Genomic DNA, 25,815 nt, shown 5'->3' on the forward strand with positions numbered 1-25,815 from the left:
ATTATCATATAGGAATCTTATTGACAATACTGTTAAACAGTTTACCTTTGATTAATAAAGTTCTCATCCCACCATAGAATCTATATTTTTTTGCCTCAAAACTTGAAAGGCACATAGGTCTTCTCATATACATATTGAATGTGTAAAACTTCCATGGAGAGTGGGATTGTGTGAGCTAGCTCTATCCCTGTGATTAATCTACTCTGTACACAATGGCAACCAGGGTGTGGGAACGCCCCTCCTTTGGTCACCTAGTAACTTTTCACTGGTCAACAAGAAGCTGAATAAACTATTATGTTGCGAGAAAGTGCTTGGCTAGCTGACTTGGATCATCTCCTAGATTTTAAGAGAAGTTCCATTGCCAAGTTTGAATTCGCTAAACCTTCAAGGCTTTGCTGGCAGAAAAGAAGCGTTCCACTCTTGGAGCCTAAATGGATTCAGAAGACATGGGCTCAGGTAAACTAGGCCAAATATTGAAGCAGATTTGGAGACAAAATCTGATGCTAAAACAGGCCCTCCTGGGAGATAGCCATTGTGAAGGGGCTGGCGGGGCCACTTGGATAGCCACAGTGGTCTTTCTGGGGCAAGAGCTCAGTGGGGCCCTTCACCAACTCTTGGAGCACACTGCAGGGACTCTGCGCTCTACCTGCCAGCAGCTGTATGTATGGCTTGACAAGGAGAATCAGTGTATCTGGAAACAAGGCAAGTATTTCTTTTTATTCTTTCTCTAAGAAATGTTGATTGAGTAGTCACTTTAAGAGGTACTAAGGAGCATGCGAAGAAGGCTAAGATAGAGTCTTGTCCATAAGGGACTATTCGGGGAAATAAGGTAAGACAAATGCACAATACTGCAAGAGATATCAAAACTAGTTCCATTCGAGAAATAGAAAGAAAGTACATTAAGAGTTCAGAAGCAAGAATGATTCCATTTTTAGAATGGGAATTTGGGAATTTTGCTAGATCAAATGTTGTATTTTAAGCTGAAGCTTAAGTGGGGTTCCTGGGTGGCTCAGTCGGTTGAGCGACTGACTTCGGCTCAGGTCATGATATCACAGTTTGTGAGTTCTAGCCCCGCGTGAGGGTCTGTGATGACAACTCAGAGCCTGAAGCCTGCTTCAGATTCTGTGTCCCCTTCTCTCTCTGTCCCTCCCCCACTCATGCTCTGTTTCTCTCTGTCTCAGAAATAAATAAACATTAAAAAAAATCTTTTTTAAAAAATAAATAAGCTGAATCTTAAGGAATGAATTGGATTCATGCAGCTGGAAATTAGGAATCTTGAAAAAGCATTCCAGGCAAGGGTATTATTAGCAGGATCCACAATTAAGAGTAGGAAAATTGGGGTACCCAGGTAGCTCAGTTGGTTAAGCAACCAACTTCGGCTCAGGTCATGATCTCATGGTCTGAAGGTTGAGCCCCATGTCGGGCTCTGTGCTGACAGCTCAGAGTGTGGAGCCTGCTTTGGATTCTGTGTCTCCCTCTCTCTCTGTCCCTCCCCCACTCATGCTCTCTCTCTCTCTCTCTCTCTCTCTCAAAAATAAACAGTAAGAAAAAAAATTTTTTTTTTTTTAATTTTTTTTTTTTTTCAACGTTTTTTATTTATTTTTGGGACAGAGAGAGACAGAGCATGAACGGGGGAGGGGCAGAGAGAGAGGGAGACACAGAATCGGAAACAGGCTCCAGGCTCCGAGCCATCAGCCCAGAGCCTGACGCGGGGCTCGAACTCACGGACCGCGAGATCGTGACCTGGCTGAAGTCGGACGCTTAACCAACTGCGCCACCCAGGCGCCCCAGAAAAAAATTTTTAAGCAGAAAAATATTCCTGTTTTGAGACAGAACAAGCAGTTTTTCTATATTGGAATATGATGAAGTTCTATTTGTAGAATTATTTGAGCTTGAATCCATTAATTATAAAAACAGTAAAAAGACTGGGGTGGGCTGGGCTATAGAATTGGACACTCCCTTACACACACACTGAGAGGGGAGCAGGTTCTTGGGAATAGTCCCAATTATGGGTGCTGAGAAGTATGACAGGAAGAATATTGTATCTGATGAATATGATCTCAGACAACAGTTACTCTAGATAAGAAGATGGGTGGTATCATGAAATCGAACTCTAAATAATATAGTGTCAAGGTAAGTGGGCAGGTCTCATCAATCAGGCATCCAGGGCAGATAATGTTAAGAAATTATCTAGAAGGCAGATGGTAGGCATTGGGGAAATCTGCCCAGAGGCAGCATGATCCAGAGAATGGCAGCTGGAGCTCATACCTAGGACTCCAGTCTCTGGAGCGAGTCGAATATGGTCTTAGGCAACATATCAAGACAAATGCTTATTCATGGAAAATGATAAGGTCACAGCTACCACAATAGGAGATCAAAATAAAGGTGGTCTTGGGTACAAGACAAAAACACAAGTTGTGAGAATTGGAGCCCAAAGATAAACCTAGACTTGTAAAAGGATGATTTAATGATGATTCTTAAGATACTGACCTATGTATGGGGCCCTAAATTACACATTCCTTAGTTCAGAATTGAATTCTAAAGATTGGAGAACTGCTAAGCCTGCAAGAAGTGATCAAATGACCTGAGCTATGAGCTATGACCTCAGAGGAGGGATGAACAAAGAAGAGAATGGTAGGACATGGGGATGGAGTAAAATATTATTTCAAATAAGATCACGAGGATCTTCACTAGCGTGAAGAGGTTTGACTTGGTTTAGTAGTCCTTGAGTAGCTAATGCAGGTTCTAATCAGAGAATCAGAAGCTGTACAATTAAAGCTATTCTTTGGAAGGCTGACTAGAAAACTGTAAATGATCACAAGCTCAGCAGGAAGAATAGTATAAACTTAATTTCATTCTTATAGCAGCCAGAAAAGTACCTAAAAAAGTATAGTTTCTACAGCAGTAAAAATAATGTAGCTATGGTATGCCTGCTACTCAAGTCTCCTCTGAAGTGTTTTGCTGAATTTCAGGGAAATACTTGAAGTGGATCACTGATAAACAATATAGTACCTTAAAAGGAGAAGGAACAAGTCTCAAAGTCATACTAGATCATCAAGGAATGATTGAGGGAAATGTTGAGTTCAGTTGAATAGTTTTGTCGCTGTGTAGGGGAGATCATGGTATCCGCCTGCAAATATTCAAAGTATTTTCATGCACAGAAGGTATTAGACTTACTCTTTGCCACTACAGTAAAAAACAATTTGTCCCCAATTCCTAGACATGTTAAAAGAATGACAGTTGTACAAATGACTTCTCCTTCAGGAGGGAGATGGGCTTAAATGACTGGTAAGGGTCTTGGTAGGCTTGTAAGGTTATCTTGCCATACCTCAGTGGAGAAATATAATTTGTTTCAGCTTTGTATTTTATTCTTTTTATGTATCTGTGTGTGTGTGTGTGTGTGTGTAGAAATGACTACTTTCATAGACTGCCTCATGAAAATAAATGAATATTTGGGGAGCACTGCTACACTTCTAAAGAAAGAAGAAAAGGAGATGTGTAATTTATGCGGCATGCATGATGAATGTACCCCACTGCAGACAATGTCCACCATTCACGATATCAAAGAAGCAGACATTGCTGCAAGAAGGGAACAGAATGTCATAGAAACAGCTACTGTTTCTTCCACAAATGGAGAGCAAAGTCATTATACGAACCAGGTCCAGTTAAAAAAAAATAAAGCACATATGAATTCAGACTTAGTGGAAAAGGAAAACAATACATCATTGAATGAAGATATAACAGAGCAAGAGGAAACAGAGAACAAAATGTTCCCAGATAATGTAGAAAATGAAGATGATAAACAAACAGAACACATGACTGTTGAGAACGTAAATGGCAACAGGGAAGAGACGCATGACATAATCCAGGCAACAGAAAGAGAAATACAAGAGACCTCAGAGAACCAAAGAGAAGAGATTACCACATCCTCAATAACATGTGATATCTCCAGCAGATATCTGAATAGTCTCCTTTCCAATGATTCAGAGAGTCTAAAGCAAAAGAATAACATAATGGAAAAGGAGTAAGTAAATGTAATGTGAGTGGTGCTTATACAATGCCTACTGATACGTGTGTTTCTATAGTGATTATACGTAGTATTTATACATGACTAGAATTTTACATTTCCCTTTCAGATCATCTCCAAAAAATATTACAAATCAATAATTCAGCTTAAATTACTCTTAGCAACATTTATATGGCAGCTATTACTAATTTTTTTTATAGTTTTAGGAAACAAACACTCAATGTTTCTTTAGAGGGAGAGGAATTGACTATATATGGAAGCAGTTTAAATGAACAATTGTCCAGAACCTGAATGGTATTCTAAATCACTACTCTTTCAATTATAATAAAAAGAAACTAGGAGATTACAGAGAGTTCATATACCGGAAATGCATTTTCTAGCCTCAGATTTGTTTTAGTTATATCCTCAAATAAATCCTCACATTTATTTTATTTATGAATTATCATAAATTCTTAACCTGTATCTGTAGTCTCTAGGGGGCATGGGTAAGCTTTAAGCAGTTTTTAAAACTAAATGTGTATTTTCATACCTATTTTATCTCTTTGAAGATGGTTCAAAACTTTTACCAGATTTCCAAAGAGCCCATGACATGTGAAAGAATAAAAGTGGAAATTGACTGATATACTTCAGGAATTATCTCCCCTATACAAGGGAATAATAATCCCTATTTGTCCAAATAAAATAAAATATTCACAAGCCATAGTTTTCTAGCAAATAAATATCACATCCTTGCAAGGCAATGGAGAAGAATGAAAACAATCATTGCTTTGGGAATCAGAAAGACTTAACATTTTATATCCTGTTTTATTACATAATAGTTCTGTGACCCTGGGCAGCTTGCTTCATCTCTTAGCCCTATTTTCTTCTTTGTAGAAATTATATATACTTGCTGGGATTATTTGGTAAGGTCAAATGGGAAAATCACGTAAAGGGCCTAGCACCGCGTCGCTTTGTAGCCGCTCACGCTGGCCTTCATGTTAGTATATAATCGATCTCACTCTCAACAACCCTCACTTTCTCTACCTCCCACACGCTTCCAAACTTCATTTAACCCCTCTCTGCCATGACGTGTGGTGTTGTTTTCAGGTGTTGTTTTCAGGTGTACGATACCGTTTCCAGGACAGCACCACAACTGAGTCAACGACCTCAAGCAACTCATTTCGCTACTTTGACCTTACCTATCTCATCAGTAAAATGAACAGGTTGAGTTAGGTTAGCAGTGAGGTCCCTACATGGCTGAGAATCTAATGAATTTTGTAGATGTCATAGGAGTGCATTCAATGCATGAAAGACCCCCATAGTTTCAAAGAACTACTGCCCCTGCAAAACAACTATTAAGTTAGTTAATATGCAGTTACCCACTTTACTGGAGAAAAATATTAACACTTCATATTCTTATATTCAGAAATGACTCAAAGCATCAACTAATGAGTCACTGCTGAACCACTCCCTCTAACACCTCCCTAGGTGTTCCCTGGTTAGTGATTTCCTCTTCATAGCATCCAAACCAATTGTGCTTGGCTTGCATATTTATAAAGATGATGACTCCTTTAAATCCCTCAGGCTAGAACGCCATCAGATCACTTAAAATATGTATGTCATGAACAAAATCTTGCTGGGAATCTGTTGTGATTCCTTGCTGGATAGTTTTCTGTAAGAAATCTATCTCTTCTACTGTTGTCCTAGTATGTATAGACTCAAAGGGAAACAAGACTAAAATAAACCAATCTGATTATTTTAGCTGCTGGACTAGATCTATTTGATTAAGCCTAGAGGAAATGGAAGCATTTATAGGTCTCTTCACTCATTTCATCTGTCTTTTAGAAGAGTGTATGCAGATCATTTCCAGGGCACAGAAGAGAATCATTTTTGAAGTTATACAAGGCTGAGTCACTGTATTCTCTATTAAACAATTCCAAAATTGTCTCTCATTTTCTGAAGTACCATTGTTACTGTCATCAGAGAATATAAAAACAGACCAATGTACTGGGTAATTTTCTTTCTAAATTTACAGGTTCGGAAGTATCAATATAAATGACCCTCCCTACAATTTCAACATGTTTTGTTTTGTTTTGTTTTGTTTTTGATATCTATGTTAAAGGGCACTATTAAATCCAATCTACTAATAATTGAAAAATGGTTAAAACCTTATTATTCTAGAGCTGGGTATGAATGCTGCATTTTATACTGATCGTCTTATATATTTTCGCATTGCCAACATTTCAGTCATTTCACTGATGAGAAATGTGAAGTAACCAGAAGAGGAGAAACTACAGCTGGTAATTTTAATGTAGAGATCTAACGTTTACCGAGCACATATTTTATGCTAACCCCTTATTATGAGAAGTTTAAATATTTTATCTCATTCCATGTTCACACCATTGTGAATTAGGCATTAGTTTCAGTTTGTAATGGACAAAGAAGCCAGTGCTTTGGAGTGATTTGAGAATATTATGTTAGAACATGTGGGCATTTGTACTAAAGACAGATGGATTCTTGTATTGGTTCTGTAGCTTGCCATTGGTGTGATTTTCAACACATGAAATTTTCTAAGCCTCAGTTTCCTTACCTGTGAAAGGTGATGACAGTAGTACCTGCCTGACACCCTAGTGTAAGGATTAAATGAAACAACGTGGGGACCCCTGGCTGGCTCAGCAGGTAAAACATGCAACTCTTGATCTCGGGGTTGTGAGTTCAAGCCCCATGTTGAGTGTAAATATTATTGAAAAATAATAAAACCTTGAAATAAAAAAAAGAAATAATGTGTAGCCTAAAATCTGGTCCATAGAGAGAGCTGACATATTAGCTATTTTAATAATTATTATTGGTATTTGGGCACCTGAGTGGCTCAGTCGGTTAAGCATCAGACTTTTGGTTTTGGCTCAGCCCGCATCTCAGTTTCTGGGTTCAAGCACTGTAGCCATCTCTATGCTGTCAATGCAGAACCCACTTGGGATTCTTTCTCTGTCTCTCCCTCTGGCCCTCAAAATAAATAAACATTTAAAAAAATAATTATTGATATTTAAGGTCAAGCAAATAGTAAGGGACTGACCGATCTCAAATCTGAATGTAAATGTTTAAGACTCTAAAATCTTTGGCAAAAGTGATAGTTATAATAAGCAAGAGTATAACAAATGGTCAGAATAAGTGTTTGTATTGATTCTTTGAGGATTGTAAATATTCTGCTTCTAATTACCTTGATTAATCATAAATTCACAGTATTTTTGTACCTTTCTCAGTGTTTCGCAAAAACATAATAAACATCATCATTTGATGTAATGTGTTTGGATAATTCCAATAGCAGATATGTATTATATATATATATATATATATATATATATATATATATATAATACATATATTTGTCTCCTTCCCTTAAATTTAGTAAATGATTCAGGTATATGTTCTTGGTTTATCAAAAAGCATTAGCAGTCTTCAGATTCATTTTGTAAAGTGAACAAAACTGAGAAATCAACCACCTAAATAATAGTGGTAATGTCAATAGTAACAATAGCTAATATATATAATATACAATACCAACTATGTCAGGCATAGCTTTCTAGTTACTTAACATATGCTAGTTTATTTAATTCTCACAGCCTTCTTATGAGACAGTCTGTGAGAATAAACTGAGTTGAATTGTCTTACAGTTGAATAAACTGAGAGGTGGAGTATCTTACCAAAGGTTACAGAGTTACTAAGTGGAAGAATTGGGATCCACACCAAAACAACGCGGCTCTCGAGCTTGTGCTCTTATGTATTTAGCTATACAGTACACAAACTAAATAATTGCAAAAATTGTGTCTTTTTTTTTCCCTGCAGGTATTTTGATATACTGAGTGATACCAGCCCCCAAGTGTCTTGTTATATTACAGCACCATCAAATGTTCTCCAGCATCTAGAATGCCGGATTATTAATAGCATGAGTTCTTTAGTAGTGAGTGATAACGAAGAGTTGGTCAGTAATGTCATCACTGTTGAGTGCTCAGATGTAGAAAAGGAAATTCCATTTCCAATATGCATTGCAATTCCATTTACTGCACGTTACAGGGGAAATTACAGAGACATCATGGTGAAAGTGTCTGACGTAAACCTTGGATCAAGTTACCTAACTCCAAATTCACTGGAAGGAATGAGAAGAAGTTACAAGGTTGGTAAACCATTGGCTATATCTACATTTGCTGTTTGACTCCTCTACTAAATATTAGTCAGGCTACCAGACTGTGTATAGATATAGATAGATTGTGTAATAAGTGGAAAGGCTGATTAGGTTAACACCAGTGAATTCACAATTTTTATTTATTTTTTGCTATCTATAAAGATCAAAGAGCAGAAGTTATTGACCAAACTTAGGAATGAAGAACTTGTGTCTAGGACCCAGCAAATGTATTTTCACCTGGAAAACAATACCAAAATCATGGCTTACTCAGCTTCATGCCCTAGACTAGCATTAGAGTAACATTTCTAATGTGATGGACCTCTGTCTAAATTTAAGAAGATTGGTATCCCCAGATAATACTAGTTTTATTTTTATCATTCATGAGTTGGGAAAATATGTTTAAAAAAATGAACAATTGTGTGTGTGTGTGCGCACGTGTGCCTGGCGATAGTTATTAAGTCTATAAATTGTGTTTTGTTTATACACAGAAGACAGTATATGTGGTAGTTAGGATGTGGGTTGTGGAGGAAGACTGGCTGGGTTTGCAGAAGGGGTCCTATACTTTCTTGCTGTGTTAGCGTGGGTAAATTATGTAACCTTGCCAAGACTCTATTTCTTTATCTGAAAACGAACACAATAATAGTGTCTACCTGATAGGGTCATAGGGATCAAATGAGTAAATGCACTTAAGATAAAAGTAGCCTATAAACATGTGTTAGGAGTTAATAAATTAGACTTTATTGTAATAACTCTGAACTTCTCTACTGTCACAAATTCTTGTTTTGAAGACAGAATATAACAATTGTTAAATTAGCATAAAGTTGACAGGAACTAAGGTTAAAGATTTTTCTGTGGGCCACCGAATTTACCATTAAACAAAATATTTTTCTTCTTAGCTTTAAGTAAGTCATCATTATTTGAAGACGAGGGCAAGGAATCAATGTTTAAAAATTCCACAAAACAAGAAATTCTTTATAATACATCTCTTCTTTTTCTGATTTGGGACTTTTCTGAGTTACAAACAAGGTTATACAGTAGAATATGAAAGCTAAGCTTGTTCTAATTATTTATTCCAATTCATGTCCCTGATACATTTTATATTTAGCCTAGGAAGACTGCATGTATAATAGTCTGATCAGCATTGCCCTTGATTGTGGCTTTTTCATCTTGACCAGTCTACGTGACTGACATTATAAAAGCAAAAACTGTTGATAGTACATGTGACTTTCACAAAATGGGCAGGCAAGATGTTTAGTAAATGGATAATCAAAGCAAAAAGGAAAACAAAATAAGAGGTCCGTCCTCTACTAAAAATACAAAAGCATATGCTTTTTATAATTTTCCAAGGGTAGTTATCCCCATTCTTAGCTCAAAAATTTTAAACTCTGGAGTCCTTCCAAAATTTTATGTGGTTCATCCAACATTTAAGAATGCTAATTCTAGAGTCAGATAAACAAACCATCATCAGACTTCTGTTCATGGCAACTCCCATGCTTAAAAACACTTCTGGTTCCCAGCATCTGCCAAATGTGCAGGAAACGCACAGCCACCACCACCAGCTCTGGGAAGACTTTTCTTTCTTACTTCTCACCATTTTCCCTTCAGCCAATGAAGACCATTCATCTTGCCCTTAAGTTTCCCGATGACGGTTTCGTGACGTGATATTGTGAAATGTCTTCCTCAGTTTTTAAATGACAGATTATTTTCCGTTGTGAGTGTCCCTGAAATGTTTGCTTATGTGTGTGTGTCTGCATATTATCCACTCATGCTGGGGTGGAGCCAGAATGGGGGGACACATGAATAGACCAATTACCAATAGACCAATAGAGCCTTCCTCCTCATTTTAAGCTTTGGTGGTTACACGAATAGATCATTTTGCTTTCCTTCATGCGCTCAGTTCCCTTTTGTATGATAAAAAAAGCTTCAATATGTGACTGCATATATGCATTAAAAATGTAAATGTCAGTATATAAAAAATAAACACAAATGTCTCTTTCCAGTTTTTTTTTTGTTTTTTTTTGTTCCCACTGCATGAAGGGGAAGAATAGAAAAAATGGCTTTGCTAAGAGATTGTGAGCTGTCAGAAGGAAGAATTTGCTGACGGTACAGGTGCTTTAGTGTTTGCATAAACTACCCAAATAATGAAATTTGGAATTTCCTAAAACAGTGTTGAATTTTCTGGATAAAGGCCAATATCTATTAATTTTTTTAAGTCTATTTCTTTATTTTGAGAGAGAGAGAGAGAGAGAGAGAGAGAGAATACCAAGCAGGCTCTGGGCTGCCAGCACAGAGCCCAGTGGGGGGCTCAAACCCACGAACCATGAAATAACGTGAGCTGAAATCAAGAGTTGGATGCTTAACCAAATGAGCCAACCAGGTGCCCCTAAAGGCCAATATTTAAAGTTTATTCTGGTAAAGGAACATAGGATTCCACAAATAGTTAATATTTATGAAAACACTAAATGTGATTGTTCATTCACTATACATCTTGGGGGGGATTTAATTTAAATTTAAAAATATATTTATTTCTCTCTTTTCTATCACGTAGTCCAAATTTGAGAAACTAATATCGACTTCCACCTCATCTCATGAAATGACCAACCCTTTGGTGTTAATGAAATCTTTCTCAATTGTGAGAGATTACAGGGACAGCAGATAGACTTTTTTTCTTTTTTCTTTTTTTTTTCTTTTTTTTTTTTTTTTTTTTTTCGCAGCAGAGTATGTACAGCAGATACTCCCTGAACAGTGCTGCATTAATGTCCTTTCATGTCCTCAATCCATACAGGGGACTTGTGCTGAAGTCAAAGTGTACAAGTTGGGTATCTTTTCTGTTGTGTCTTGTTTAAAGAAAGAGTCCTTCACAGTAACAAAGAAAGGCCATACTCTTAAGCCAAGCATGGATTCCCGAGTGTCCTTAAATTACCCTCCAGGAGTTTTTGGCTCATCAGTACTGGTACAATTAAAGGTAAATGCTAAAAACTGGTAAGTTTCTTCTCATAGATTTTGTGGGTCATCAAACATAGTCCCAAAAGGATAAAGAAGATACCACTATTTAATATAACAGTAAATGAATTCTTCTTATACTTTTCTTTTTTATCCTTTTTGTCTTTTATTTAAATTTTATTTATTAATTTATTTCAATAATAGAATTTAGTGATTCATTACTTAAATATAACACCCAGGGCTCATCCTAACAAATGCCCTCCTTAATGCCCATTACCCATTTATCCCATTGTCCTACTCAATACCCCTCCAGCAACCTTCAATTTGTTCTCTATATTTAAGAGTCTCTTATGGTTTTCCTCCCTCTCTTTTTATCTTATTTTTTCTTCCCTTCCCCTATGCTCATCTGTTTTGTTTATTAAATTCCACATGGTGAAATCATATGATATTTATCTTTCTCTGACTGATTTATGTTGCTTAGCATAATACACTCTAGTTCCATTCATGCTGCTGCAAATGGCAATATTTCATTCTTTTTGTTTGCCAAGTAATATTCACATATATATACATATATACACATATACATATGTATATATATATGAATGTGCCCCTTCAAATCAGCATTTTTGTATCCTTTGGATAAATACCTACTAGTTTAAGTGCTGGGTCATAGGGTAGTTCTATTTTTAATTTTTTGAGGAATCTCTATACTATTTTCCAGAGTGGCTGCACCAGTTTGCATTTCCACCATCAGTGCAAAAGTTTTCCCCTTTCTCCACATCCTAGTCAACATCTGTTGTTGCCTGAGTTGTTAATTTTAGCCATTCTGATAGGTGTGAGGTGGCATCGCATTGTGGTTTTGGTTTGTATTTCCCTGATATTGAGTGATGTTGAGCATCTTTTCATGTGTTTATTAGTCATCTGGATGTCTTCTTTCAAAAATTGTCTGTTCATGTTTTTGCCCATTTCTTCACTGGATTATTTATTTTTTTGGGGTGTTGAGTTTGATAAGTTCTCTATAGATTTTGGATAGTAACCCTTTATCTGATATGTCATTTGCAAATATCTTCTCCCATTCTGTCAGTTGCCTTTTAGTTTTGTAGATTGTTTCCTTTGCTGTGCAGAAGCTTTTTATTTTGATGAGGTCCCAATAGTTTATTTTTGCTTCTAGTTTCCCTTGCCTCTGGAGACATGTCTACTAAGAGGTTGCTGTGGCTGAGGTGTTGCCTGTTTTCTCCTGTAGGATTTTGATGGCTTCCTGTGTTACATTTAGCTCTTTCATCCATTTTGAGTTTATTTTGTGTATGGTGTAAGAAAGTGGTCCAGGTTTTTTTGTTTTTTGTTTTTTTTTAATGTTTGTTTGTTTGTTTATTGAGAGAGAAAGAGCATGAAAGGGATAGGGCAGAGAGAGAGGGAAATACGGAATCTCATGAAGGTTTCATGTTCAGCACAGAACCCAATGTAGGGCTTCAACTCACGAACTGTGAGATCATGACCTGAGCCAAAAGGAAGAGCTGGACGCTTAACCGACTGAGCCACCCACCCAGATGCTCCTCTTATATTTTTAATGACCTAACATACTGTGTTATCAGTGATAAAGTGGGGATTTAGAGCATAATGAATCTCATTCCAAAGTACATCCCTGCTTTATTTGAAAGCTTTCTTAGCTGTGTGTGTGTGTGTGTGTGTCTTGATAATTATTAACAAAAACATATGTTGAGTATCTATGATAGAATTGATGCCAGAATTTGGGACATTCATATGATTCAAAATTTGCATCTGAGAGGATGGCAAAAAAAGAGGCTAACCAATTTAAATATTTATGATTATGAATATTTGGTTATATTTAATTATAAAACATCCCTTTTCGGGAATGAGGATTTAATATATACAAACACCATTTGCAAAGTATACACAAGATATGATAGAGCATCAGTGCACATTTTAGAAGATACACTTTCTCAATATTTTCTGTTATTCCAGTCTAGACTCTCCCCTCATGTTCTCCTGTTTCTCTCAGTTATTGTAAGTGGTTAACGGAGAAGAAAAAATAGGGGAAAAACCCATATTATGAACTATGTATTCATAAGTATTTTTCATAAACTTTGAAATTTTAGAATTATGCTATTTTTATTAGCCACTCTTGTGTGAGAGGAAACAAATATAGTCTTGTTTTTCTAGTTTCTAGTTTCTTGTTGATCTAACAGCAGTTCTAATTAGAAATTACATAAAATGTCTATTTTGTTTTCTAGGTCATTTTGTTGCCTACAATGAGTGTTTCTCAGTTATTTATAACATTGGACAAGGAATCTAAATTCAGAAAGACTTTGTAAAAGGGGGGCCAAATGCTGTGTTTTTTAATAAATTAATTCAGTGTTGCTTCCAGTCAACAACACATAGAGAAATACATAAAACTAGATTCTGTCAAATTTTCAGAAAATTGGCTTAGAAATGTGCTGATACTTTGCATCTTTTGCTATCAAAATATAGGAATATATGCATTTTTCTTGTTATTTAGGTCCAACCAGTTGACCCATCTTTGGTGGCATATTTAAAAACACAGCAAGATACTTCCTACCCGGTGATATCAACAAGCCCGCTGATCCACATGAAGCACCCTTTGGTACATCCTTTCCAGAAGCCAGTCACTGTATTCCTACCTTGTTCTCCACACCCTGATAAAAAAAATCTTGCATCTGAGATAGATCATAAAAGAATGGCTAGTGCCACTACAAAAAGGATCATACCACTGTACCTCAACCGGTGAGCTAAATCCTTGTATCTCTGAGTTGATGATAAACAAAGAAATGTAAATAATTTAAAAATGTAATTTGATGTCATATATTTAAAAATCATTATTAAAATATCATGCAACATTTTACTATAGATATAAAATATTGTAGACCCATGAAAGGTAATGATTTTAGACCCACAAAAGGCCCCAATGTATGCTATGTGGTAGGGTAGACGCAGAAGAGGTAAAATTAATCTTTGCTTTCAAAGAAATTATGACATGGTTAATTATAAAGAAGTGGCACAGTGATTTTAACTTCTATATTTAAGAGTGTGCTCTTAATATAGGAAAAAGATTAACCTGAACTTTTCTAAAACAAAATTAAATTTGAGTTTGTATTCGCCATATCGGTGGAATACAGGTGGATAATCCCTTAATTTTTATGATTATGCAAAATCCCCACCAATGAGACAAATATACATATTGAGTTACTTGTCAGAAATGACATTGGCAATGAAATGCTAGCCTATTTCAGAAATGACATTGGAGATGAAATGCTAACAACAAATAGGTTACACAGAATAATCCCGATCTTAATTCCTGTTCTTTCATTTAATGCTTATTTTTTCTTTTCTAAATGAAAAATGTAGAAGGGAATGTATCTGTTCTTCACTTCTGAAGGAAATACTTTTTTTCTTTGAAAAACGAAAGGGAGAAACAACTTCAGAGACTTAATTGAAATACTATCTACTATTAATTGAGAATCTACTGTGTACCAGGTTTCCTGTGTATATGGTCTTATCCAGTTTCCCCCACCCCACTTTATCTCCATTTTATTAGTGAGAAGACTGAGACTCAGTGATATTAATAACGTGTATAAGTCACTATACCTACCAAGTGACACAATCTTGGACACCCTTGCATATCTCTAGATTTATTTATGACTCTATGTAGCCATCCTTTATTAAGTTTGAAACTGCAAGGCTGGAAATTGAGATGTGGATTATTTGTCCTTTCCCACAATGTTTGCGATTTAGGGCAATAGTAGAATATTAGGTTGAGGCTGGGAGAGGAAATGAAACTTTCCCTTGTGTTAGATTTAAGTGAGAGAACATAAAAATATAGACATGATCCAGTTATATATACTTTTGCTACTTGGGATGGAGATCTATTTATCTGTCTATCTGTCTGTCTGCCTGTCTATCTATCTATCCAACCATCCATCCATCCATCCATTCATTTATATCTATGTAGATATAGATATATAATCTTCCAAATGGCAGTTTAGTTAATCCATGTTCCTGTGTACCAATGTAAAGTAAGATTTAAAACCAGAAATATCCTGAAGCTTCAAATTTAAAATGTACCAGTCTCATAGATTAAAGACATGCTATTTTAAATATCCCCTGAGATACATATATATTTTTTATTTGTTTTTATTAATTTTTTAAACATTTATTCATTTTTGAGAGACAGAGAGAGACAGAGCATGAGTGGGGGAGGGGGCAGAGAGAGAGGGAGACACAGAATCCAAAGCAGGCTCCAGACTCTAAGCTGTCGGCACAGAGTCCAATGTGAAGCTCGAACTCACTTACCATGAGGTTATGAAGTGAGCTGAAGTTGGATGCTTAACCGACTGAGCCACCCAGGTGCTCCCATATATAGTTTTAAAGATAAGAACTTAATCCTAAGAATGGATTCTTACCAGTAACCTGTTGCTGGAACCTAGTATTTCTACTATATATAGAGGGTGGATGGCAAAGGATTAATAAAAATAATTTGTGACTGATCTGTATTTTCCATCATAAAACAAAGCAGCTCCATTTGCAATAAATATGATAGAAAAATAATTAGCTTGTCCCTGATGGTCTAATCCCCTAGTCTGAGAAATAGAAATTTATCCCTGTAACACACAGATACCATTTTTGGATCTGATTAGATCAGTGTTCCTTTGCCCCTCTTTTGCTATATTTGCACATGCCTCAGAAATGACAGAGCAGAATGCAAAGAGAAATTGGAAGCAGCATACTGCATTGTCAAAAATGAAATTCCCACAGGTATAGAGATAAGAGCAGAGGCGAGAGGAGCCCCAGTAGAAATCATGCTGAGGGTGGCACATTTTCATACACTTAATTGATTCGAAACATTTGAAATCCAGTTTTTTTTTCAGGTAGAAGATTACACAGGGGTACTCCAGATAAATTATACTCAGGAAAAACGATTAGACACTGAAAATTGATTTATAAATTATACACATGGATCTGCTTTCCAGATCTGAGAAAGAGATTCAAGTGGCTACCAAAGCGAGTGGACAAATATTCATTCAAGATTAAGGGAAAAAATACAAAATCCTACATGATTTCCTAAGGAAAAAATTGTAATATTAATCAAAAAGATTTGAAAAGCAGAATAAAAACACCAAAGAACATTCTATGGAAATAAAGAAAGACAGCATCATTCTGACATTTCACAGTAACTTGAATAATGAGAATCACAGTTACCTGCAGAGTATTTTAGAAATCCGTTTTGTAAGTGTAGTATGATCCAGTAAGCAAAATTTCTGAGAAACAGAAAGCCATCAGGATAGACTAGAAAAAGACAAGAGGACAACAGGATAAGATACAAAGATAACAAGCAGAGATGAAAAGGGACCAGTGTTTGATAAGGAGTCATTTGAAGTGATGTCACCTAATAATTACAGGTATCATCAAAGAGGCAGCCAAAACAACCATAAAAGAAGCAATAATCAAAGGCATAGTTGAATTTGATTTTCTGACGTTGATTAAAGCCTTGACTTAGAAAGTGCTGATTGATTACTAGACACAATTTATGAAAAAAAAAAAAACAAAACCCCATACTTAGGCATAACATGGAAGATTTGAAATGCACGTTTAAATAAAACATAATTCTTTAACAATCTGTTTAGCAGAAGCAGATTAAGTAAAAAGGAATAAAATCAGTCTTGCCTCAATCTCACTCACAAAAGTACAAAGCAAAAAGTGAAAAGGAAAAGTTTATATGGCAAAAGGATAACAGAAGGAAAACAAGAAAACAGCATGGTGATATTAAAGAGAAAAGATGATATAAATAAAATCATCAGTTATATTAAACAAATATAAATGGAGTAAACATAATTTATACTGTTGTTCATCTTACACAAACCTTTAATATTCTTTAAAAGCTTCTATGCTGTATTTGAGATGATTTCCTCATATATTTTACCTTTTTTATATTTTGCTATTATTTATTTATTTATTTATTAAAGTAAATTAGGTTTTCTTTTTTATTTTTTTCAGAGAGAGAGAGAGCAAGTGGGAGAGAGGAGTAGAGAGAGAAAGGGGGGGAGAGAGGGGCAATGGGAGAGAGAGAGAGATAGAGAGAGAGAGAGAATCTTAAGAGAGAAAGAGAGATCCTGGGATCATGACCTGAGCCAAACTCAAGAGTCAGACACTCAACTGACTGAGCCAACCAGGCACCCTTACATTTTTACTGTTTTTTTTTTTTAAATCAGTAGTTTCAACTGTTCATTTCAATCATTGTAACTCTCATTTCTAAAAAAAGAAAAAAAAAGATATCGATATATTTTAAAAATCTTTTGTTCTAAGATGCTCTGTTTTTTCACTATGCTTTCTATTTCTTTCGTTACCCCCTTAATCGTTGTAAACATACTCATTTCATAGTTTTATTGAGATTATTCTATCACCTACCTATTAGCATGATGTTTAAAATTATCTATTAGCCTGGTGTAATCTAGTACCTTGTCTATATGCTAATTCCATCCTTAGAAATTCATTTCCAAGTATTGATTATGATTTTTAGATCAACTTTTCTTTTCCCCCTCCCTCCTGCCAGAGCAGCTTTGTGTGTTTGTTGCTTTCTTGAGCCAATATTCAAAGAGATTTTGGTTGTTTTTATTGTTTCTCATTTTACGGCCAGTGCTGCCCTTTTGGGATTCCAGTTTTATGACTGAGTTAGTTCCAGCTAATAGTTAGAGGCTGTATCTGATGTACCCGGTAATATATTAAGCTCCAGCCCCCACACACCTGGTGTGTATGCACAGTTAGTGGGGCAGGGTGTGCGTGTGGAGGAGACTGATGAGGGTGGGAGCTTCCATAGAACCAGTTGGTCATGTTCTGTGGGGAGAGAAGAGAATTCCAACTTTTTGAAGTGTGTTTGTTTGTTTGTTTCCAGATCTAAGGGATTTTTTTTTCCAGCTTTTGAGTTCCTCTACTTTCCTGTGTGTGTGTGTGTGTGTGTGTGTGTGTATGTGAGAGAGAGAGAGAGAGACAGAGACAGAGACAGAGAGAGAGACAGAGATTTTGTCCAGCATTCCTGTGTAGTGGGAAGATGGCCATTTGTCATCAATTCAGTTGGCCAAAGTACTAATTTCTTTTTTTTTCCCTCCATCTCTTTGCTCCAGTGTATGGTCTTTCTGCTAGAAAATTCTTTTTCTGTCATGTTTAGGTGAAGAACTCTGGTTTATTCTGTAAGTAGTAGCTTAACTGTGTCCGTATCTGTCAAGACATTCTAAGATGTCTAGGAGGGATTGATTTTTCCTCTCTTTGCGTCAGCCACGTTCTTTGCGCACATCCTATGTCATACTATAGTATCATTCTCCTTTCCATTAATCATCACTCAGCATAAGCATAACATTGTAGGTGTTAAAAAAAGTTGTGTGAGTTAAATAAATTAATGAATAAATTTATGGAAATGTAAATAGTATTAGTAATCCTATGCTTTTTAACAACACTGAATTAGTGTTTTATACTATGCTGTTGCTATTAGTGCTAGATATGGTAGATACATTTCTCTCTCCAGTGGAGCATATTAAACAATAAAATGAGAACCTGTGTCAACTATTTGTTTAACATTCTTTCATGTGCTTGCTTTGGCAGCACATATACTAACATTCTTACATCAAAGGGTGAAAACAGTTGAACATTTTCTATGGAAATAGGAACACAGTGAAGCACTCCATGCTTCATAAAATAAAAAAAAATGGTAAAAACTAGGTGAGGCCAAAACATGGTCTAAATATGAAGAATTAGCGGTCTTTATTACATTACATTCCTCTATGTCTGAATGGTTTCTGGGGAAAAGATGAGAGTCATTTAATTATGAACCAGAAAAGATTTCTTAACAGTGGTGAAAGGCGAAATTAATTTGTTAAATAAAAACTTATTCCATATTATATAAGAAATACTTTAGAGAGTCAGATGGGTAAATATTTTTGCTCATGAAAAATACTATTTCTACATATTGCCATTGGTTTTAAGATTATTATGTTCAAATGTAATATGTGAGTCTTATATGACAATATCTGTAAAATATACGCATCATATGGCATGATAATAAAATGAACACGTTGGTAAAACTACCACATAACTTAAGAAATCAAAAAGAAACCATCACAGAAGAACAGAATTGGAAGACTGACACTATGTGACTTCAAGACTTACTACAAAACCACAGTATCAACAGTGTAGTATTGGTGAAAGAATAGGCAAATAGACCAGTGGAACAGAATAGAGAGCCCAGAAATAGATCTACATAAATATAGTCAACTGATTTTTGACAAAGAAGAAAGGGCAATGCAATGCAATAAAGACAGTCTTTTCAACAAATAGTGCTGGAACAAGTAGAGGTCCACATTAAAAAAAAAAAAAAATGTAGACAACACTTACGCCTTTCACAAATTAACCCAAATTGGATTATAGGCATAAATGTAAAATGAAAAGCTACAAAACTCCTAGAAGGTGTTTTCACCTAATTGCACCTAATAGGTGAAAATCTAGATGACCTCGTGTATGGCAATGACTTTTAGATACAACACTAAAGGCACAATCCACGTTAGAAATAATTGATATGCTGGACTTCATAAAATTAAAAGCTTCTGCTCTGGGAAAGAGAATATTAAGAGAATAAGAAGATGAGCCCCAGAGTAGGAGAAAATATTTACAAAAGGTACATCTGATAAAGAAATGTTATCCAAAATACACAAAGAACTCTTAAAACTTAACAATAAGAAACAAAAAACTTGATTAAAAAATGGGCCAAAGACCTTAACAGACACCTTAGCAAAGAAGATGTATGATTGGCAAATAAGAATCTGAAAAGATGCTCCACAGCATATGTCATCACTGAGATGCAAATTAAAACAAAAATCATACAGATACACATCTATTAGGATGGCCAAAATCCAGAACACTTACAACCTTAAATGCTGGTGAGGATGTGAAGAAGCAGGAATTCTTATTCATTGTTTGTGGGAATGCAAAATGGTACAGCTATTTTGGGAAACTTGTGGTTTCTTACAAAACTAAACATACTCTTATCATACTATCCAGCAATAGCACTTCTTGATATTTATTGAAAGGAGTTGAAAACACATCCACACAAACACCTGCATATGGATGTCATATAAGATTTATTCTCAACTGTCAAAACTTGGAAGCAATCAAGATGTCAAGAATGGATAAATAACATCCGTACAATAGAAAATTACTCAGTGCCAAAAAGAAATGAGCTATCAAACCAAAAATACATGGAGGGATCTTAAATGCATATTGCTGAGTGAAAGAAAACAATCTGAAAAGGCTACCTACTGTGTGATATATACTGTATAACATTCTGGAAAAGGCAAAACTATGAAGACAGTAAAAACGTCAGTGGTTGCCAGACATTGGAGTGAAGGAGGGACAAATAGGCAGAATATAGAGGGTTTTTATAGTGGTGAAAATACTTTGTATGATACTATTATGATGGCTACATGTCATTCTACATTTGTTCAAACCTACATAATGTACAACACAGAGTTAACTCTAATATAAACTATGGTCTTTGGGTGATCATGATGTATCAATGTAGGTCCACCAATTGTAACAAAGGTACCACTTTGATGGGGGATATTGATAATGGAGGAGGCTATGCATATGTGGAAACAGGAGGTAAATGGGAAACCTGTGCATCTTCCTCTCAATTTTGCTGTGAACCTAAAACTGCTATAGAAAGAAAGAAGAAAGAAAGAAAGAAGAGAAAGAAAGAAAGAAAGAAAGAAAGAAAGAGAAAGAAAGAGAGAAAGAAAGAAAGAAAAAGAAAGAAAGAAAGAAAGAAAGAGAAAGAAAGAGAGAAAGAAAGAAAGAAACTATCCTTGAAAAGTTTCCAGTAATGCCTATTTCTACTTGTAGAACCTTGGGATATAACTTCTTTTCTTTAAAGTTTATTTATTTATTTTGAAAGAGAGAGAGAGCACAAGCAGGGGAGGGGCAGAGAGAGAGAAGAAAGAGAGAGAATCCTAAGCTGACAGTGCAGAGCCCCACACAGGGCTTAAACTCACGAACCTTGAGATCATGACCTGAGCTGAAATCAAGAGTCCAACGCTTAACTGACTGAGCCACCTGGGTGCCCCTAGACAGATAGATCTTTTTTATCTTGGAAAAAATCTTCTGAGTGTCTTTCAGTGGTGTGGCATTAAGGCATTTATCTCAGAACAACATACCAGGGCACTGTTAGACCTGAGAAAGGCAGCTTGGAGTGGACATCTGTTGCTTTGTCTACCCAGCCACTTTAATTTTTGGAAATTGTACCCACAAATTCTGGAAAGTGTTCTTTCCATCCATGTGGATCTAATGGGAGTTTCCATGTTTTTTAATGTCCTTGTTAAATATAATTGAGCACTTGACCCAAAATGGGCCAATTATAATTGCCCCAATGCCTGGAATTTTGGGTACGGAAAAAGTTTCATCTCAAGAAAAAAGCAAAATCGGTAATTCTTGAATAAACAAATTTATTTAATGAAGATTATATTTTATGGAACTCTTAGTACATCAGAATTTTCTGTGGACTGTGATCAAATGCTAGCCATTGCTAGACAATAGGAGATGTAAAAGTTTGCTAATAGCATATATAAAAGGAAGAGTTTATTTGCAGAGTTGTCAAGAACAGCTGGGATAGATAAGGATGCTAGCAAATCATTTAATTTCAAGAGGAGGTATAATCTATTATCATATTAAAGTCTAAATGTGAGATTATGGATGCGTTAACTATACGGTAATAATCATTTTGTAACATATCCATGTATTAAACCATTACATTTTACACCTTAAACTTACACAATGTTATATGTCATGAAATCTAAATTTGATCTTTATATCATTGAGGACTCTTTTGATTTTGAGTGTCAGAAAAGCAAGCCCAAAGTTTTAAGGAAAAAGGAATTCTTTGGTTCATGTAAACAAAAAGCCTGGGGATATATTTATCTTTATATACTTCTTCAACCAGAAAGAACCTAGTCTCTCTCTTCTCTTTCTGCCCTCCTCTGTGCCAATTCCATTCTTTGACGTGCTTGTCCCTCATGCTGGCAAGACAGTTCCATCTTGCTATTCCAAGTTCAGTAGAAGGTGAAGCTCCCCATGGATATGCATAAAGGCCCTGAGAGTTATTCTCACCCTAAATCAGTTACAAACCCATCACTGAACAGATCACTAGGACTGGGAGGAAGATGCACTCTACAGGGTAGGCTAGGCTAACAAAAACTTGAATTCACCCGGGGCTGATGACAACGACCCATATCTCACACATGCTGTGTTGTCCTCAAAGGCAGGCTGTCTCTTGGTTATCCTCACTCCAGTACCCAGGCTGAAAGGCAACCACTTTCTGGCTGCTGTCATGGGTAGCAGAAGAAAAAGCTTTGAGTAGATGCACATGAGCAATTAAATGCTTGGTCTCCAAGTGACATTCACTGTTTATTAACTAGAACTGGTCATATGGCCCCCACTCAATCACTGGGGAGAGGAAGTGCGATCCTATCATGTGCTCAGAAATCAGAAAAAATGGGATTTTTTTTAAAGCAAACTTTGTTAATGAATGCCAAATGCACTATATGCCTCAGGTTTTAGACCCACCTGGACGGGAGAGTAGGGTTCAGTTCTGCTACTGCTGAGAACCTGTAGGTCCCCAGAAATGTTTAGACCACTGGGAGAAAAAAGTTAGGAGTTGTCATCAGAAAAAAAAAAAAAAAAAAAAAAAAATCAATCATGCATTTAATTAAGTAATTTTCTAGTAAATGACCAGAGTTTTGGATTCAGTTTCAGTGTATTTTCCTGTGTTAATAAATTATTAACTTCTGGCGTGCCTGGGTGGCTCAGTTGGTTGGTTAGGCTTCCTATTGTTGCTTTCTCATGGTTCCTGAGATCAGCTCTCCCCTCCCCCCATCGGGCTCTGTGCTGATAGAGCAGAGCCTGCTTGGGATTCTGTCTCTCTCCTTCTCTCTGACCCTAACCCACTTGTGCTGTCTCTGTCTCTCTCAAAATAAAATAAATAAATTTTTAAAAACTCCGTAAAAAATAATTAACTTCCAAGTGTTACAAAATTTACTCTATTTGTGGTTTTAAACCAAAAGCCAAAAACTAAATGTTATTTCTTCCCCTATTCTCCATATTTTAAACTGGCTGATTCCCTGAAGGAATCAATAGAATCTAAAAATTTCAGAGTAGACATTTTAAATCAAGTTTAGTTCCTAATTTATGGCTTATTGGACAGCTCAACCTGTAAAAACTAAGGTGGTTTTAGAGCCATAACTAATCGTATTCACAAATAAGGATGTGGGATTCACACTTGGGTCTTCATTCTTAGTAACTAGCCAACATGGTTTTTACCCCTTGTGACTTGTACTATCATTAGACCTCCCCCCCCCCCCCGCCCCCCACGATGTTCAGTATCAAGAACTTTTCTTCCTTTCTGAGGAACAGGTATCCATTTATGAATTCAAGAAAAGAGTTTATTGTCAGGCTATTCCATCTCTAGGACTACATGGATTCTTTCATTTTGATTTCTCTCCTTTTGTCTCTTAGCATCTCCTCTATTTTTTTTTTCGTTTATGAATACTCTCTGTGCTAATTATTTTTATAGCCCAGGGTGCCGTAGCTAAATGACAGCAGTGACAAGTTATAATCTCTGGTCCTCTTAGTCAAGTTCCGAAGAAAAAAGATAAAATTTGCTGAGTGTTGAAACTTGGTCTACTGTGAGTAAATTCAGCTCTGGTTGGTGGAAGGTATCACATGGTACATTCAAATGCAGGTTGAAAAGGAAGGGGGACTGTGCAAGAAAGCTAATGGGCTATGTCTGCTGTAGGAATTAGGATAAAAATATTAATTCAATTGATGTAGATACTATTTAACTCTATGATGTAGATACTATTGTTACTCTCATACTATAAATAAGGAAACTGAAACAGAGAGATCACATAACATGCCCATTGGTCATATAGTTAATAAGATTCAGATCCACCCAGGATTTGAAAGTAGAAAGTCTTGCTCCAGAATCTGTGGTCTTACCTGTTAGGTGCCCCCCACTACTCTTGGCTCCCCTGAAGCATCTGGGTTTTCACCAGTGACTTTATTAATGTTTTTGGGGTGTTCCCTAAACTCTCTTGCCAGTAATAAAATGCTTCTCATTTTCCAAAGTTCACGTCAAATATTAACATTTTCACTTTGCAAGCTTCCCTGAGCACCTTCCTTCTGTTTTCTAAACCACCTTGCGCATTCCCTTAATTATCACACCGATCACCTTGCCCCATATTTGGGTAATACTATAATACTGTACTCTTCAGGAGAGTAAGGGCTATATGTTTCTTATCTTTGTGTTCCCCGTGCATAGAGGAATTATTGGCACATAGAATACACTCAATGTACTGTTATTGGAATATTTGCTTACTGAAAGAATTAATGCATTAAATAAGATTCATGCTACACAAATTTTACCAGTTTCTCCTCTCCTACCATTGTACAGGACAAAAAGCACTTCCATGAGGAAACCTGGGAACAATGGCTGTGAATCTTTGAAATTACTGGGATTCAGAAGTGGAGACAGTGGTTGGTTTGGGCTTGATAATGTTGTAGTGAGAACCATGCAGAGTGGCTTGATATCATTTGAATTGCGTGAACATTTAGAGAGGTAATACAATACCTGTAAACAATACAAGTTGACGGTATTATATCCTGATGAATTATAAGTGATGCTTACTGAAATGAAATTATAGGATTAGGTTTTTATGCCTCATATAGGAATATAAATAGTTCTTCAGGGTGTGCTGAAAACACAAACCAGAATTGATATGAATATGCTATCTATAATTTCATTCATGATAGTTTAATAAGTGCTTTTGGAAATCACTCATAACTTAGATTTATTTTTAGAGACTTCCTTTAACTCCAAAATAGTTTTAAAACAGCACTTTTATTTATGAAATTCCATGAAGACAGTAATTAACTGTTCATACTATGCTAATCTCATAAGCATGTATATGTAAACTGAATTTGTTATTTCCGTGCCCTTATTTTGCCTTCCTCATTTCCATGTTTTCTAGACAGCTAATTATGAGAAGAGTTTTAGACAGTTTTAAGGCTCATGAGGAGCAGACACTCATAAAGAGAAGGCAATCATATGTCTAAAGATAGCTTTTATTTCAAAATGGAAGATCTTACTACTACAGTTGTCTCGGGTCAGAAGCAGAGTTTAATATGAGGATTTATTGATTTATTGAGGGAGAACTCTTAGGTGAATCCTGTAAGGGAATGAAAGAAATGAGTAAGGCAAGGGAATAAGCTGAGAAAACCTATGGTTTCAGCAGAAGTTTTACCTCAGCCTGGTACCTCCGGGAAGCTCAGGAGTGTGAGTACCAAGGAGGCTGGTATACACCCCTGCATCAGTGAGTCCTTGTCTGTGGGTGCAGGGATTCTCTGGCTGAGGGCGATCATGTAAGGCAATTTTTGTGGAGAAGAGTTGGGGGATGTGTGTGAGGCGGTAAGGATCCAGCCCAGAGAGGGATGCCTATATTAGTCTGCCAGGCTGCCAAAATAAAGTCCCACAAACTAGGTGGCTTAAACAACAGAAATGTATTGTCTCATAGCTCTGGAGGCTGAAACTCCAAGATCAAGATGTCAGCAAGATTCA

The 25,815-nt window shown here is 36.2% G+C and overlaps 1 protein-coding gene across 2 annotated transcripts in view; it reads left to right on the plus strand.

Moving 5' to 3' along the window:
• Positions 1 to 314: 314 nt before the first annotated feature.
• Positions 315 to 25,815, plus strand: part of DTHD1 (death domain containing 1) — a 73,440-nt gene continuing 47,939 nt past the window's right edge. The window contains exons 1-6 of one of the 2 annotated variants that reach the window (XM_081795503.1): positions 315 to 702; positions 3,409 to 4,024; positions 7,850 to 8,177; positions 10,972 to 11,151; positions 13,648 to 13,892; positions 24,652 to 24,816. In XM_081795503.1, the coding sequence (XP_081651629.1) occupies positions 432 to 702; positions 3,409 to 4,024; positions 7,850 to 8,177; positions 10,972 to 11,151; positions 13,648 to 13,892; positions 24,652 to 24,816 (1,805 nt within the window). In that variant the 5' untranslated portion in view covers positions 315 to 431. Of the gene's footprint in view, positions 703 to 3,351; positions 4,025 to 7,849; positions 8,178 to 10,971; positions 11,152 to 13,647; positions 13,893 to 24,651; positions 24,817 to 25,815 lie in introns of those variants that run through there. The other variant, XM_081795502.1, reaches the window with a different exon arrangement.

This window comes from Panthera onca, chromosome B1, assembly GCF_046562875.1.
Source record: "Panthera onca isolate mPanOnc1 chromosome B1, mPanOnc1 haplotype 2, whole genome shotgun sequence".
Taxonomy (NCBI): Eukaryota; Metazoa; Chordata; class Mammalia; order Carnivora; family Felidae; genus Panthera; species Panthera onca.